This window comes from Gorilla gorilla, chromosome 7 (genome assembly GCF_029281585.2).
Source record: "Gorilla gorilla gorilla isolate KB3781 chromosome 7, NHGRI_mGorGor1-v2.1_pri, whole genome shotgun sequence".
In the NCBI taxonomy this organism is placed as follows: domain Eukaryota; kingdom Metazoa; phylum Chordata; class Mammalia; order Primates; family Hominidae; genus Gorilla; species Gorilla gorilla.
The window spans coordinates 133838056-133856475 of record NC_073231.2 but is presented as its reverse complement, the minus strand read 5'-3'; the positions used below and the strand labels follow the sequence as shown (position 1 = coordinate 133856475).

Sequence of the window (18420 nt, the reverse complement as noted above, 5' to 3'; positions counted from 1 at the left end):
TATGGGCATCCATCTGAAGGGAAGAGTCCTCCTCTCCTTGGGCACAGAACTTCCCCCAGTCCCCAGTCAGCACCAGGTTCTCAGCTACCTATGTCTTATGCAATCCAGGCTTGGCACAGATTCCCAATAATGCAACCTCCTCACTGGATGATAGGCTATGTGAAGACAGAGTCTTCATTTTATGCATCCTTACAACTCCAGTGTGAAGCACAGACACAACATATTATGTGCACTCAATCGAATTTCGTTCAATGAAAGAACAAGTGACTCTCTTTCATTCTCTTGGAGTTGAATACTCAATCGTCCCATAAATGGTTCCAGTGCTCAAGCTGAGAATCTTACACCACAGTCAATGCCCTGAAGAAACTGAGACTGTGCTGGGAAGTCAGACACAAAAAGAAAGAGATGAGGTCCACTCTTGCTGTCATACATGAAGAACTAAGAGTCTTTCAAACAGAGGAAGATGACTTTGTGGCAGAAAAACCCACAAAGGAAGTGAATGATGGAATGGAACTTGAGGACAAGTGGAGTTTGAATAATCAGTGGGGTAGTCAATTAGAAGGTTAGGGAAAACCCCATTCATTTATCTGACAAATCAAGCCCCAGTAGGAGCCTTTAGACAGGTTCTTCTCACAAGAACCCTGCAGGTAGGAACTATCAGCCCAGGTTAATGTCAAGGATACAGAGGCTTGGAGTGGTGAGGAGACATTCCTAGGGTCACAGAGCCAGCAACTGTTGGAGCTGAGGTCTGAACCCACCACTCTCTGAAGCCAGAGCCCATGGATCTCTCAGGCATCCAAGGGAGAAAAAACAATGGGATCAAAGCACAGACGTCAAGGAAAGCAAGTAGTGTTTAAAAGACAAGAAGTGAGACCTGTTTACCAGAACTGATTCCCCACATAAGAGGCTCGGAGGCATTCAGTCTTTATTCACAGGCTGGAGTGATGTTGCGGTGGACTTAATGCCCCCTGAGAGGTCTGACTTCAAGCCTGTGGGTGACACGGAGCTACTGTTTTTGAGTTGGACAGGGACATGGTCAGAACTGTGCTTTCAGAATTTGGACTTGGCCACTGGAAGAAGAGATAGTTAAACTCAAGTTGCCCAACATGAGGCATGGGATGGGAGAGGTTGGGGAAGGGATGGAAGGAAACAGAGTGGGCACCAACAGGAAGGAAGCAAAGTCAGGAACTGCTGGCTGGAATGGGTCCAGGGAGAGGGAAAACCACTTCTTCCCTTTCTTATGATTGCAAGATTAGTACTTGAGAATTAGGCTGCACAGGCCAGGACTTCCCAAAACTCAGGAGGGAAAGAGCCCAGAGCATGTGTCTCCAATGGAGGCTATAGCTCCAAATCACGTGATCATCAGTCATCTCCTTGCCTACCCTGGAGCCCTTGTCCCCAGTGTACTTTGGGCTCAGACAGTCCCTCAGGGGATACAGCAGTGATCTTTCCTTCAGCATTCAGGGCAAATGAGAGGCAAAGAGATCAATGGAATGCAAAAGCGTTACTATAGATGAGAAGTCGGATGCACAGAGAGGTTCCACCACTTGCCTAATATCACACAGCAAGTACGTGCCAGAATCAAAATTCAAACCTAGAGCCCCGGTGTAAACCTTACCTGAATCAGTCAGGGAGCAGCAGGGAGGCAGTGGAAGGATAGGCCCCCCGACCTCACTCCCCGCCTGCCTTCCCATCCTGCCAGTGCCTTCCAAACAGATACCAGAGAGCACGGCAGCCCTGTGTTGCATCCACCCTGATAATGCATCCACACAGGTCAGCCTTCTGGGCACAAAACAAGGCAGAGAAGAGCAAGGAGTGGATCTGGAGGGGCCCATGGAAGCTCCCCAGCACCCACCACTCCAAGGGCCCCGCCCCTGGTAGGTCTCCAGTGCCCTTCACCCTACAGAGCCACAGAATCCCCAGGCCTTGACTCTGCAGCAAGGGCCTGCCTGCCTCTCAAGAGAAGGGCAGGGCCCCACACAGGCAAGTGTTCTGCCTCCGCCTGAAGCTGGGCATGCATCATCACACTCCCGCCTTCCTTCCTCATTCACTCTCCCTCGCCCTGCTTCTATCAGTGGCTCCAAGATGCAAACATCTCGAAATGACCTGCTTCTGTGTAGGTCAGCTAACAGAAGTGCTGTCTTAAGAAACGAGGGCCAGCTGATGCCCACTACCAGGCCCAGCCAGCCCCTCCCAGCCTCCCCGCCAGCCCTGCACATGGAGGCCTGGCGGCCAGGGAAAAGAAAGGGCTCCTATCTCTGATTCCTCAGGGCCTCTGATAAGAAATGTCATCCCTTGCTGGGTAATATTACCAAGCCAGATAAAAATCTCTATCAAGCTTAAACATATGGCTGGCTGCAGAACACAGAGCCCAGTGGAGAAGGGTAATTTATTTGCTTAAGCTGAAAACCCTGGGCAGCCGAAAGAAGTGCCTGAATAAAAGAGTAAGAGCCAAATTATAACCTCTTCTGACTTGGCATGGGGATTTTTCCCTGGGAAGGATGAGACACCTGAGAACAACAGGGGGCTCTCCACACATTTCTCCTGACACAATAAGCGCTTTCGCCTTCCTCTTTCTTCAAAGGGCACTTTCACTTATGCTATCACATTTAATCCTCACTACAACCTCAAGAGAGGCATTTTTAGCTTCCTTTACAGATCAGGAAATTGAGATTCAGCAAGGTTAAGTAAAGTGGCCAAGGTCACACAGGCAGCCATGCTGGAGCGAGGACCCAAACCCCAGCAGGTCTGACTCACCATCAGATGGGGAGGCTGATCCCAGCTTCTGGGGAGGATCGGCTCATACATTCACTTAATCAGCGAAGTCAGATCTGCCCAACTTAACTGACAATGTCAGCTACACGTTGTAATCTTGAAGGTCCATTTCAAGGCTCTCCCCTCTCCTTGTTTCTCTGTAGCCTAGAGGATAATGAGAAAGCCTTGCAGAGCACAGCTCAAGGAAAAGGACGGGAGGCCAGGGACAGTACCCAGGAGAGCAGTGAGTGACCTCAGGGCTTAGATTCCAGCCTCACATGCTCAAGCAGGTAGCACGAAATTGTGGAAAGAAAACTCCTCTCTGTTCATTCATTCATTCACAAATATTAGTGGAAAGCCTATTGTGTGCCTTCTCTAGCTTGGCCTTGGAGATACCAATGCAAATGGGCAGGCTAGGACCTGCCTTCATGGATCGTCTGTCTTCTAGAACTGACTTACAGGTCAGTAAAGAGGCAATAGCCACAGAGTGTGTTAAGTGTGTTTGTGAATGCAGAAGTTCACGTAACTGATCTGGGGTTGGCGGCTGTGCATTAGTGTGTAGCTGTTAGCATACTCCACACACTGTTCTAGGCACTATTCTTTAAAAAGTCAGCATTGTTAAGGTTGACTTTGCTCTTTGGTAGTTAATATAGCTTCAAGATTGTTCCCAATTACTTCATATAGCCACTAATTTTTTTAGATTAATTTTTAATTCACAAATAAAAATTGTATATATTTATAATATATGATGTGAAGTTTTGAATTATGTATACATTGTGGAATGGCTAAGTTGAGTTAATTAACAGGTGCATCATCTCACATACTGATTTTTTTTACTAATTTTTAAAACAGCTGTATTAGTGTTCCATTTTATCACAATTTAATCAACCAATCACTAACTAATGAGCATTGAAGCTGAGTCTCATTTTTCTGTGTCAAACAATGTTGTAATGAAGATTCTATTCTCATCATGCATGTGTTTCTGCATGAAAAATTCTTAGGATTCACCCAGTGTTTTTTAAGCTTGGCTTTTCCTGTGCTCTTCACTGCAGCAGTAGCAAGGTCTCAATAGCGTCCTTTACAAGATAATGGCTCCCATGCGCCCATCCTCTTCAGACCTGGTGGGGCTCTAGTAAAAGGGTTTTAGTTCTCTTCAGTGAGCAACTGCCACCATTTCCACAAAAGCACACAAGAAAACAAAAACGTTTCCCTTCTGGTGGCCAAGAAACCACTCCTCTTATCCCTGCCTCCTCTGGCCCATGGTGACTTAGTTCAGAACCAAGCTGAACTTAGCAGCAAGACACCAACCTCTCTTCTCACAGGTCATTCCTAGAAAGTGTCAGCTTTCCTTTTCTTCTGGACTCTGAGGGATTCAAGAACACAGAAAGCCCAAGGCTAGCAAATCTCCACTGAAGCTCAGCATTCATCAAAAACTAAAGCCTGGTGGAGAAGGCACAGCAAATGTCAACTGCACACTTTGGAGCCCAAAGTACCTTGGAGGAATCAGTCGTCCAACAGAACACCTTTGGATAGTCAAAAGATAAAGAGAGTATGACTCCATGGCTGGAACAAAGTAGAACCTCAGACAAGAGGACATCCTGTTCATGAGAGGTTGGCCATCCACTGAAGACACTGTGGGGGACCATGAAGGGAGAGCAGACATGAGAAAGGCAGAGCCCCACTCCTTGGTCCCCTGGAGAAAACCAAAGAAAGGGCTGTAATCTATGTGATTAGAGATGGAGAAACTAACAGCCTGGGGAACAAAGGAAAGGGCCTTACTCATTCTTCCTGGACAAGTTAGAGAAGAGGATATTTGAGTTAGATATTGAAGAGTGAACATTTAGAAGACAGAGAAAAGGGAGAGGACCTTCAGATGGTACTAACAGAGCAGTGTGGCATGGAGAGTGAAAGAATGTTCAGCCAGTGGCCAGACTGTAAAGGGTATTTCTCAGGTGCTGTGCTAAGGAGCTGGGCTTCTCCCTCCAGATGCAATGGGGGGCTGTGTAGGCTCCAGAGCAACAGAATGACAGATTAGAACTATGCTTCTCCATCACCATGGAGCACGAACTAGTGAGAAGAGACTCTTGGCCATGTGGGAACCAGTATCCTACAGTTCTAAGAACATTCCACAAGGCAACAGATGCAGTGACTTAAACAGAGGCCTACGGAGCCAGGCTCCCGGTCTTCAGATCCCAGCTCTGCCATTCCCAGGTTGAACAAGTTACTGACTGACCCCATGGACAGTTTTCTCATTTGGAAAATGGGGATATCAGCAGAGGCCTCTTAGGGCCATTTTGTTGGTTGTGAGCTGGATGAGTTAATGTAAGTAAAGTGCTTAAGACAGTGTCTGGCACACAGTAGGGGCACAACACAAGACAGCTGTTGGGATGGCTGCCATCTCTCTTGTCCCCTTGGTTTCCTCTTTCAGCATTGTCATTTCTTCTGAAAGGTGAGCAGCTATGAATCTGAGCAAGAGTGAGAAGGTTTGAGCTAACACTTGCTTAGGAGGGCTGGAACTACATCTGAAATAGTTTGGGGTCTGTAGCTTCTTGTTAGTCCCCAGAATCCCTATAACAGGGATGCTCTAAGACTGTGGTCCTCAAACTCCACTGCATAATAGAATCACCTGGGGAGATGTTATAAATCCAAATGCCCAGGTCCCATTTCAGACAAAATCAAAATCTTTGCAGCTGGGGTACTAGCAGCAGGATTTAAAAAATCCTCTAGGCAATTCCAAGCTTCAACCCAGTCTTAGAACAACTGATCTAAGAGTCAAATCCAACAGGAAAGGAAAACATGGCAGAGAGGAAAGCATCCCCACCCTTGAGCAGTGTCATCTGCAGAACTACTTCAGCTCATTATGAAGCCGCTCCTCATTACACCTTACAAGGCAGCTCGGCTGTCACAAGGAGCTAACAGACTTGAAAGTTGCCCTGGATCATTGCATTTGTAACACACCCTTCCAAAGTCTTCTGGAAGCAGGTAAGGGTAGAAAATACCAACAAATACAGCCATGTGGGTAACTCTTGTGGAAAAAGCATTGGGTTGCGTGCAGACAGCTGGTTCTGGCCCTAGGCTCTTTCACTAATACTACGTAACTTAAAAAGCATATAACACTTACGCATCAGTTTCTTCAGTAGTGAAATAAAGAACTGACTTACCCATTAGATAAGATGTTGTGGGGTACGAGCCAGAAGACATAGGTCAGCTGTGGCAAAGCATTTTTATTTGACATGTTTTCCAGGTCTTCAATGGAACATAAAAAGTTTAGGAGAGAGAAATGTCCCCTTAAACATATTTTTTCAATGAGAGAAGGGAGGAGTCAAGGAGTAGAGTTGGTCGGCCACATGAAAGCTCCCTTCAGAGCAGGCTGCAGTGGTGCCTGCCCACAAGGGGTACAAGTGGGGCCAGTGATAGGGCAGGAGCTCAGGGTGTGTCCAAGGGCGGCCCCAGCAAAGACGTTAAGATAGGATATGTTATCTGGGAACAATGTAACAACTGTACCGTTGTCCTAAACCTGAATCTGACAAGAGGGGATAAGACTCCAGGAAGCATGTCCCCAAACCACTGGCCAGAGTGGCCCCAACAAACCACTGGTCCATTTGTTCATTCCTTTATCTACTTACTCATTCATGTACCTTACAGTAGTGTATGTCAACTACATATCAAGAATTGTATGGATGTACAAGATTGTAGGAACGCTGGAATGAATAAGGCTCACTCTGCACCCTCAGGAGGGACAAAGATAAGTAGGGCAAACAAGTGGTATTTAAGTACAACACAATGTGCTAAAGTATAATAAAATAACAAGTATAATAGTAAATAGCCACCACTCATTGATGGCCAACTATGCACAGGCACCATACTTGGTATTTTATATTGAACATCTCAAATCCTTGCTATCTCCTCAAGGTAAGGATCTTTCTGGGGGCAAAGATGGTTGTTATAAGCATTATTACCTTTATTTAACATTTACTGAGTCCTTACTGTGTTGCAGGCACTATGCTGAGGTTTTGTTTGTTACCAGCAGGGAGGTAGTAATGATTTAGATTAGAGCCTGGGCTCTGGGCCCAGATTTGCCTGTCAGTAGCTGGGTCATTTTGAGTAAGTTACTTTACCTCTCTGTGCCTGAGGCTGGGCGTGGAGGTCAACTCCAAAATAGAGACTTATGCATTTAACAAATATTTAGTAGGCACTTACCATTTTCCAGGGAATAAAGCACTTAATAAAATTAACAGAAGTCTCTGCATTCCTGGGGTTCATGAGGGGTTGGGGGTGTCAGACTGTCAACAAACAAATAAACAAGTAACTATATGGTGGGTCAGATGATGATAAGTGCTGTGGTGATCAATTAAGATAGAAAAAAAAAAGGGGGAGATGGAGGTGCGAGGTGGGTGCTGTCTGCATAGAGTTGCCAAGAAAGGCCTGTCCAATAAGATGTTTGGGGCTAGGTGCGGTGACTCATACCTGTAGTCTCAACACTTTTGGAGCCTAGGCAGCAGGATCACTTGAGACCAGGAGGTTGACACCAGCCTGAGCAACATAGTGAGACCCCTTCTCTACAAAAAAAAAAAAAAAAAAAAAAAAAAATCAAAAAATTAACCGGGTGTGATGGTGCATGTCTGTAGTCCCAGCTACTTGGGAGGCTGAGGCAGGAGGACCACTTGAGCCCAGGAGGTCAAGGCTGCTGTGATTGCACCATTGCACTCCAGCCTGGATGACAGAGCAAGACCCTGTCTTTAAAAAAAAAAAAAAAAAAAAAAAGACAAGATGTTTGGCCTCCTTGTGTGTGTGTGTGTGTGTGTGTGTGTGTGTGTGTAGGAAATAGTTTTGGAAAATACTTAAGTAATACTATACAGCAGTTAAAAAATAATGTATGTGTACACACACATATGGACACACAAAGATCTCCAAAATATAATTATCGACTGAAAAAATTAAGATGTTGAAATACTTGATTTCCCCCAGCTCTGAATGCCATGGAGTCCACACAGCCAGAGACAGCAGGTGGAGGACACAGGGATCAATCCCAAGGGGATGGGCTGCTGAGGCTCCTGCCGAAGGCCATCTCCTTTTATGAGCGAGCGAATGCCATGCCCTCTGTCTAAGTCTCTAGGCAACAGCATCTTGTGACCCAGCTTCCAGTCTGATTTTGTTCTCTTAGTTCCTTGAAGATACTTACACTGATTTCAAAACAAAACAAATCAAAAGAGCTTCCCTCACCTCCTGACCCCCAGCCTGTGAGAAGCCATGGAGAGCAATTCATGAATGCTGAGTTGCAACGTGAAGTCCTAGGGGCTTTATCCAGCCACAGATCTAACCCACAGGGTGTTTCAAATATTTTTGAAGTTATTGCCTACATGCAAAATTCAGAAATTTTCATTATATTCAAAGCCCAAAAATTAATTTGGCAGCACTGAATGCACCCTCCCACAATGCAACATTAAGTGGATGCTAATGGAGGGCTGGCCCCTTTATTTAGGGAAGGCACCCTCCCATTGACCCATCCCCACTCCTTAGAAAGCACCTAGTCCAAGGCTGAGCACAGTGGCTCACGCCTGTGATCCCAGCACTTTGGGAGGCTGAGGCAGGCGGATCACCTGAGGCCAGGAGTTCGAGACCAGCCTGGCCAACATGGTGAAACCCTGTCACTACTAAAAATACAAAAATTAGCCAGGTGTGGTGGTGCAAGCCTGTAATCCCAGCTACTTGGGAGGCTGAGGCATGAGAATTGCCTGAACCCGGGAGGCAGAGGTTGCAGTGAGCCAAGATTGCGCCACTGCACTCCAGCCTGGGTGACAGAGCAAGATCTTCTCTTAAAATAAAATAAAATAAAATAAAATAAAATAAAATAAAATAAAATAAAATAAAATAAAATAAAATAAACCACCTAGTCCAATCTCCTCATACATGGTGATCCCACTGCTCATACAGGTGAGAAGGCTCACACAGCAAGCCAGGGCAGTACCAGAACTACCATTACCACTCAGTATTCCTCACACAAAGACCTGTGTCCCTTCCTCCTGCCAGGCTCCACTCCTTCAGGACCAATTACAGTCTTAGAAAGTAGATGATCCACTTGACATTGGGTGACATGGGGCTACAGCAAGGCCCTGGGGAGTACCCTGTGTCCTGCACATCTTGGGGGGAAGTGGTGTTCTTATACTGTATGATGGTCCAAACACATAGCAACACTATCGCCATAATTAGCCCAGGCCTGGTCATCAGGAGGACTCTTGCTCAATATTATTCTTTGCTTCTTGGTTTCTACATCCAGAGAAATAATACTTCTCTAAAAATCAATTGTCCCCAGCAACCCACCTACACAGTTCTTGGAAAATATGGGTTAAACATTCTGCCTTACAAAGAAAACAAGGAACAAAGAAGGTGAAGGAAATTCATCACCATGGTCCTGCACTTCATATTATTCACACCAACCGTTTTTCCAGTCACCGAGTTCAAATGACCCTGTCCCTTGGGGCTGCAAAACTATTTGTACCAACACTTGCCATTAAGGAAGCTTCACATGCTTTAATAAACGGGATTACTCAGTACCAAGAGATGCTAAATGGCTTCAAGAGACTGGAGGTTAGGGGAACTGAAAATGGCATGGAAGGAAGATGCCAGAATAATCAATTTCTGACACAGGAGAAGGAATGGCTGGATGCCAGTCTGCTGCCCAGAACACTGGAGGGACTGTGATACAGGAACTGCAAAGCATCAGTCGAATACATAGGTGGCCCCATGAGAATCCCTTCCCAAACTTCCAGAAAAAGTAAGGAGATAGATGGCTCTCCATGATGACATCCAAACTGTTTTAAGAAGAGGCTGCATCTAGTAATAGGGGATGCTTGACACATAGCAAGTGCTCAGCAACCAATACAAACACACACATACTAAACAGACGCACACACGAACAACACACACACAAACACACACGAACAACACGCACTCACAAAATACACACACATTCACCACACAAGCACACAACACACATGCACATACACACACCAAACACATGTACACACACACAAACACACACACAAAATACACACATACATTCACCAAACACACACACGTACACAACACACATGCATACATACACAAACACACATACACCAAACACATACACACCAGGCACACACACCAAACACATATACACGCCAAACACACACATATGCACACAAACACACGAGCACAAACACACACACATGCATACAAACAACACACACATACACATATGCACACAAACACAAACAACACATGAGCACAACACAAACATACAAGCATAAACACAGATGCACACACATGCACAAACATGAGCACAACACAAACATACAAGCATAAACACACAGATGCACACACATGCACACACACACAAACAACACACAAACACACACACAAACACACATGCAAACACACACGAACACAAGCACAAAACACAAACACATGCAGAAACACACATACAAGCAGAAACACACATGCACACACATGCACAAACATATACACACAATCACACACAAGCACACACAAACATATGCACAAATACACACAAGCACAAAACACACAAACACAGGCACACAAAAAACACACGAGCACAAAGCACACACACACAAAAGCATAAACACACACAAGCACACACAAACATATGCACACAAACACACCCAAGCACAAAACACACACATATACAAGCACACACATGCACATATACACACAAACACATGCATGTAAACAATACACATACAAATACACAAGCACAAATATACATACACAAACACACAAGCACAAACAACACACAGAAGCACTCACACACAAGCACACACATACAAAAGCACAAAAACACATACACACACACAAGCACTCACACCCAAACACATATAACACACACAAACATACACACATAATTTCTGAATCTCTTAATCTGTGCTGTGCAGCCCCATGGACTGGCTCCTCTCTGCCCACAATTGTCTCTTGATGATCATGCTCATATTTAAGGCTTAAATAACTTAAGTCCCAAATACAAATCAGAATATCCATTTTTGCATAAATTTTGGATATCCAAATTTATCCCTTTCTTCCATGTGTTAGGATTTTCCAGAAAAACAGAATCAGTAGGATGTGTGTATGTTGAAGAGAGAGACAGAAAGAGAGAGATTTTAAGGAGTTGGCTCGTGTGATTATGGGGGCTGGCAAGTCCAAACTCTGCAGGGCAGGCCAGCAAGCTGGAGCCCCTAGGAAGAGCTGATACTGCGGCTTGAGTCCAAAGGCATTGTGGAGTCAGAATTCCCACTTCCCATTTCCTCAGTCTTTTTACTCTTAAAGCCTTCAACTATTGGATGAGGCCCATTCACATTGTGGAGGGTAATGTCCTTTCCTGAAAGTCTACTGATTTAAATGTTAACCTCATTCAAAACATACTCCATGTGACATCTCAACTGGTATTTGATCACACGTCTGAGTACCATGGCCTGGCCAAGTGGACACTCTGGATCTGTACATGCAGCTGCCTCCTTACTGTCTCCACTTGGATGTCTGACAAACATCTCTAACATAACAATTCCACCTCTATCCACAAAAAAACAAATAGGCACTCCTGCTCACCCTGAGGATTCGCCCATATCAATAAATGGAAACTTCATTCTGTAGTTGCACAGGATAATCAACAATCGGGATCATATTTCTTACGGCACCCCATAGCCAATCCACCAGCAAATCCTACCTTTGAGATATATTCTGAATCTGATCATGTCTCACAATCTCCTCTGCTTCCACCAGGCCAGGATTACTGCAATACCCTGGATTACCACAATAGCCTCCTGATTGGTCTGTTTTTCCATCTTTGCCACTTCCAGTCCACTTTCAACACAGCAGCCAGAAGGATCTCATTAAAATGCAAATCAGAACCTGCTAAAAAGTTTCCGATGGTCCCATCTCAACAGAGAAAGAGCCAAAGTCCTTACCAAGACTCCCTCTGAGCCATCTCATCCCTATCTTTTTTGTTCTTTGTGGCTAGACTGTCTCCCCCGCCACCATCTCCCCTGAGGTATGGCTGCCTATCTCTCACGACCAGATGGGGCATTTCCTGAAACCCACCCAGCTACAAGGGGAAGCAGCACCCACCAGGGCCTTAGAGGCTGAGCAAGGGCCATGACTTTAGGGCATTAACTTAAGGACAACAAGAAGGGAGGGAACACTGAAAGGTGTTAACTAGAGGAGAGGTGGGCACAGGGTAGAATTTGTCTCTTTGGACGATTCCCCAACCAGCTGGTGTGGATTGTTCTCTGAACTGTATTTTGAAAGAGAAGAATTAGGTAGCTGCCAGGTAAGGAAAGGTGGGAGGAGGGAGGAAGGGGGAAAGGAGGCGAGGCAAGAACCTGAGCAGGTGCTCTGCAACCTTCATGAACTCCCCTGCCAAGCAGCTACTATTTCCCACGGCAACAGTCATTGACTCACAGGGAACAAAGGCAGAAAGAAGAAACGGTGTTTGATTGTGGCCAGAAGAAAGAAAGCCTTCCAGTGGCCAAGAGGAGGGGCACCTGGTGCTGAGTAGGTTGGCTCAGCAAATGGAGCTGATCCGTCCCTCCCCTTCCTTCTGCCTCCCTTCCCTCCCTCAGACAGTACCTAAGCACAAAGACACAATGGCTGCAAGGTCCCTTCTGTGTTCTGATGACTTGGTTGCAGACATCTGGAGAGGGAGAGAGGAATTACCATCTTTCCAACTGAAGAACATTAAATCTCCTTCCGAAGACCTGCCCAGCTCTCAGCAGGGTGCTTTGTCCACCAGGCCAGATTCAACGTACCTATAAGGCCTCCTCTTACTGAATCTAGTGAGGCAGGGCTGCTCCACTTCTCAGAATCCCTCTCAATTAGCAAGACACAGCCTACTGCAGAGCATATTTTTGCAAGCAATAGAGGATTCTGTCCCCAAGGAGTCAACTAGCAGGAACTGGGCCCTGTCAATGAATCTGTGAAATGATCCTAAACAGGCCAAGTGAAGACTGTGCTTCAGGGCAGGGCTGGGAAATGGGTGACTTGATTATTTACAGAGGCTTGTTACTCCAGAGACCAGCACCCTCAAGCCCATTCATGTGCCGCACCTCCCTCTTAGGACTTATCACTGCTGGAAATGACATTCTTTCTTTCTTAGCCTCCCTCACTTGGCTACAGACCCCATTAGTACCATGTCTGCATCTGCTGTTCACCGCGGCAACCTCACACCCAGGGAAGTGCCAGGCATGTGGCAATCACTGAATAAATACATGCTGAATAATGACACTGCTCATGCTAAAAGGGAACAAGACAGGATGGAGGCTCCCAGGGAAATGTGGAGCTCAAAGAAACCTTCCATCAACATTTGATCCAAATTCTTAATTCCAAACAGCAAAATAAAAGTTTATACCAGTGATTCCAATCTCAGGACTCCTCCACGCGGGTCCTCAGTCTATTTTTCGAAGGGTCAAGAAGTCTACCAGAAATTTCACCTTCCTCTCCAACAAGACCACAGTTGTCACCTAAAATATCAAGCTTCTTTCTTCGATACTGGCCAGAATTATATCAACTCAGCCTGGTGACCCAGATCAGGAACTCCCACTGGCAGATATTTTTAGATAAGAAAGTAGAGGAATAAATACTTAACAATGAAGTTTATTTGGTTGATAAACTCCCTCACAGGGAAGGAGAACCAGTAAAAGGGATTTCTGGTATAGCAAAGGTTGGAAACCACTAGTCTACACCAGCGGTTCTTCATCAAGGGTGACTTTGCACCCTCACCCGCCCACCAAGCCCAGGAAAGGCACTGAACTAAATGTGCTGCTGGGCTCTAAGCCACCAACGCCAGCAGCATTTGTGTTTACCTGGAAGGCAGGGGCAGAGACTGAGCTTCGTGTGCTCCTGAGAAGCTCTGTGTCCCACGGAGGCCTGGGGTTCAGAACCCAGGCTTCTCAGCAAGGGCAGAGAACGTGGGAGGGTTGGGTACCCCCTCTGTCTGTGGGCACAGCTAGCCTAGCGTGTATTTACGCTAAAAAATGCATTGAGATCCTCCCTCCAAATGGACTGTACTTACAGGCCAGATGCTTCAAGGCTGTCCCCCACTTCCCTTTCCAAGCCTGTTGCTGACATGGCCTCAGGAATGCAAACAAACTGCAACAACACAATAACAATGACAATTGCATTTCCAGGTGGGGAAAAGAACATTCTCTATAGCGAATTAAAGCAAGCTCCCCCAAACCCACACCTGAAAAATCCATTAAAAGCATAAATTATAGAATTGGAAGCAGTGATAATGATTACTCCCCTCTGAACATACATGCAAAATGAAAACAAATGGGCGTATGTCCCATCACCAACTGAAAGACAGGTGAGGAGACTGTAAAATGGACCCAGTGGCTCCTGCCCCTCAGAGGTGTGGTGACTGCAGGGCCTAAGGCCCCAGCACAGTGCCCAACTTCCCCAGAAGTGCTGGGTCTCGGGCACCCCTGCCTCTTCCCACTGCCTGGGGGAGCCTCCATCTGTGGACCTCTGGCAGTGGCAGTGGTGGTGGCTGACTGGTCAGGAGGAGAAGGGCCCAGGCAGCTATTTGGTGAGAATCTCAACAGCAAGTATGCATCAAAATCATCCCAAATGTCCCAGGGAAGGAGCCCAAACCCATGGTGGGCCTGGAGGCTGCATCCTCAATGCAGCAGAGGCAGGCAGGAATGGAACAGCACCCTGCGGCCAAGTCCTGGCCCTAACGAAGCCTCAGGTTTCTCTAACAGTCACTTGCTCAACTGTCCTCCAGGAGCTGCTTTGACAGCCTTCTATTACCTTCCTGGCAAAACCCAGGTGCGGTAACCCTGCAGCAGCTTCCACTCACTCCTGCAATGCCTGACAGGTACATGGCAGGGGCGAGATTCCCATTTACTAAATAAAAGAATGATATATGCTCATGAGTAGCTTACGGAGGTAAAACTAAGGCTGCCTGTGAACTGCAGTGACTGGGAGGATCAGGAGTGAATGACTGTTTCAGAATAGCCACTAAACTACTGAGGGCCCAGCACAGTGCCCAGCCCCCCAGAAGCGCTGGGTCTCGGGCACCCCTGCCTCCTCCCACTGCTAACTACTAAATGTCCTATCAATCCTATCCAGAAGCCTCAGCCCAGAACACCTCTGCAGACATTGCCCTGCATTGTGACATCCCTGTGGAGAGGTTCTCCAGCATCCAGTGCCTTCCTGTCGATGACGAGGTGCAAGAGGCAAGGCACGGGAGGAAGGTGCTGGGGTACATACTGTGCTCCAGACAGCCAACTTCAAGTGCATTTCACAGCTCAATCCTCACCACCATGCATGAGATGGAAATGACTATTACCCTTATTTTACATCATGATGTTACATCAGATGACAGACAAACCTGGGGCTTTGAGAAGTAACATGGCAAAAGGCCCCTTAACTAACAGGGATCTACCTTGGAACCACTGAGCCATTCAATCTCCTTCATCACTAGGGAAGTGGTGTTAACACTTAGAATACTGCAAGGACACATTGTATTAGTTCCTCTCGCTGCTGTAACAAATCATCGCAAACTTGGCAGCTAATAACAACACAAATTTATTCTCTTATCCTCCTGGAGGTCAGAGGCTGAACTAAGTCATAAGGAACTAAAAGCAAGGCATCAGCAGGGCTGGGTCCTTCTGGAGCTCCAAAGGAAAATCCGTTTCTTGTCTTCCACTTCTAGAGGCTGCCAGCATTTCTTGGCTCCTGGCTGCATCACTACAATCTCTGTTTCCATGGTCATATCTCCTCCTCTAGGGTATTCAATCTCCCTCTGCCTCCCTCTAATAAGGAACCACTAATAAGTAACTATTTGTGATTGCTTTGGGTCCACCTGAGTAATTCAGCACTCTTCCCATCTCAAGATCCTTAATTTAATCACATCTGCAAAGTCCTTTTTGCCATGTGAGATAACAGTCGAAGGTCCCAGGGATCATGGTCATCTTGGGGGGCTGCTGTCCAGCAGACCACATGTGTTGACTTGTCTGTACCCTGCACTGTCTTACTCGTCATCACATTCCCAGCACCTAGCAAGGCTCAATAAACGCAGAAGGAGGGATGAAGGGTAGGAACACAAGCATTCCATCCCTTAGCCCCCCACAAAGTGTGAGAGCAGAGAGAGATGGGCTCAGGTCCAAGGAAGGCTGAGCAGACATATACATATGTACTGGGAACCCTTAGAAATTACAAGGAGTCAGCACCTCATTGGCTTGAGGTCGGAAGTCCCCAATGAGTCATGTGTTTGTTTTCCTAACCCTGTGTGTTCCCACAGCTATTGCAGCCTAAATAGCAGGCCCACAAGCAGCAGGCAGCTCCTCTCATGCCAATTTCCTGGGAACCCAGGCAGGACTAGAGTAGCCAACAGGTTTACTGCTGTGCCCTGGTGAAGGCACTTTTCCTGCATGACAGTAAACAAAGCCAGATAGAAGAGAAGCCTGCAAGTAACTGGATCCTTGCCACAAATGCTTTTATTGCCCCCTACCCCCGCCCGCCATGTGATACTATGAACAGTTGCTTTTCAGGGTAAATAAAATAGCCATAATAGCTACTGCTCATGCCAGGACTTTGCAAACATCATCTCTATTCTTTTCAACAAATCAGGCAAAGCAAGTGTTTCTATGTTTATTTTACAGATGGGGAAACTGTGGCAAAGGCAGCAGTGAAGTCACTTACTCAAAGTCCCCTGCTTGGGAAAAGGCAGAGCAGGGATTCAAACCTGAACCTGTCAAACTCTAAGGTTGAGCTCTTTCAGCTTCAGCACACATTTGCCAAGTGTGAGGAATAAATTGTATATATGGAGACACAGGTCTTGTCTGTGTAACAGAGCCAGGTGTTCCAGCTTCCAAGTTAGAGCTAAGTGATCTGGAGCCCAAGCTCCCTGCTGAACTAAGGGTGCCCCTGCTTGTACCTACATTCGTCCATTTTGCACATGTATGTTTAGCTTCCATGCTGTGTTTGACACTGTAGTGGGCATAGAGGACACAGAGATAAGTAAAGGAGCCACAGTCATCCCCTTCAAATGGTTCAGTTGACACACACACCAAGAGATGAGCTAGAACAGCACAGTAAGTGTATTCTGGACAAGAGCAAAGCCCTGCAAGTGTGATGTTCCAAAATGGAAAGTCAGCAACTCCACCCAGGTGGTGAGAACAGTCTTGTGGGAAATGAGTTTCTTCCCCCAGACCCAGAAGGATGAACAGGAGTTTTCCAAGGGAAGAGAATACCAGTCCTTGCAGAGAAAAGGGCATCCTCCTTATAAACCTTTAGTTCACTGGGAAAAATAAATACATCCCTGGATTTATGTTTGGCACAGACTAAGTGTAGAGAAGGAAAGAGGAAGAAGAGGAGGAGGAGAAGGAGGAGAGAAAAGAGGGGGTGGGGGAGGTAGAGAACATCTTGTTTCTATCTCCCTCGTTCAAAACTCTGCACTTTGCTTTTATTAGGCCAAAGGTCAGGGCCAAAAAAAAAAAAAAAAGGTGCAGAAGTGCAGATGGTACCACCTGTAAGCTCACAGCTTGGCAGGGCTGGGGAGGTGGCCGGCAAGGCAGATGGTTGCCCAGCCTTCTGACTTTGGCCACCCAGGAATCACTTTCAAATATGTCTTCTTAACATGGGAAAGCAAGCAAAAGTGTGGAGAGGGGCCGCAGGCAGGCAAGTGAAGAAAAGTATTCCTAAGGGAATTGACTTCAGGATACAGGCCAAAGACTTAATTTGGCATCTGGACTCCCTAGGGCTATGCCATGGTGAAGGGGGACAAAGGAGGAGGGGAAGCAGCTCCCACTACACAAGGAGGAATGCCTTACTTAAAGGCCATTGTTAAAATCAGAGCCCCAAGTCAGTTTCAGTTCTCAAGGCTGGAGATTTCGCTGAACTGGTGAGGCCCCAGCCTGCACACTATGGCCAATTTATGGCTCAAAGGCCTCATTTCTCCATGACCTATCTCAAAAGACCTTCTTCTCAAGACTCCAAAGATTTTACGAAAAATCCTCTGCTATGTTCTAGCCTCTGGGGTGGCCACCCAGGGAGAAGCTTGTGGAAAGCCTGTGGCGATAGCAACCTGTGGAAAGGAGGTCACAATTTCTCTCTCCTAAAGCTTCTTTTCCTTCCAGTTTCCTTCCAAGCAACACTGTGAGGGAGAACTGGCTGCAAGAGTCACATAAGTCTGACTTGGGCACAAGTTTGGGTTCACACACACACATACATACACACACACACATGCACACACACATGGGAACCAGGCAGGTGACATTTCAATGCTGGCTGAGCCACTGCTCTGTTAGGCAACCTTGATAAAGCCCCCTGGTCCCACAGAGCCTCGGAGAATCATACCATTGATCTCCTTAAGTGGATTGTTGGGTATTCAGTCACTGCTAGGTGCCTGTTAGTCTCCTCTTCTTTCTAAAAATGCAAATAGTTTTAAGTAAGGATGACAGCAAAGCTCAGAGAAGCCTGAGGGACAGTTGAGATGACATCACCTGTGATCAAGTGCAAACAGGTCTTCACCCTACCTGCACCCTTACCTGAAGGGTGACTCTTCACCCTACCTGCACCCTCACCCTCCACCATGCACCTCTGCAGTGCCTTCCCACTCCGACACTCAGTGTGGTGAGGTCACTCGCCTCAGCCAATGGGATGCTAGCA

General features: G+C 46.5%; 1 protein-coding gene across 22 annotated transcripts in view; it reads right to left on the bottom strand.

Annotated features, from left to right (window-relative positions):
* Window positions 1-18420, bottom strand: part of LOC115935588 (uncharacterized) — a 78388-nt gene that overhangs the window by 49939 nt on the left and 10029 nt on the right. For 12 of the 22 annotated variants that reach the window (XM_063709484.1, XM_063709490.1, XM_063709472.1 and 9 more), the window contains exon 1: window positions 2758-12364. In XM_063709484.1, coding sequence (XP_063565554.1) covers window positions 9589-10791 — 1203 coding nt within the window. In that variant the 5' untranslated portion in view covers window positions 10792-12364 and the 3' untranslated portion in view covers window positions 2758-9588. The other 10 variants (XM_063709480.1, XM_063709481.1, XM_063709478.1 and 7 more) reach the window with 6 other exon arrangements.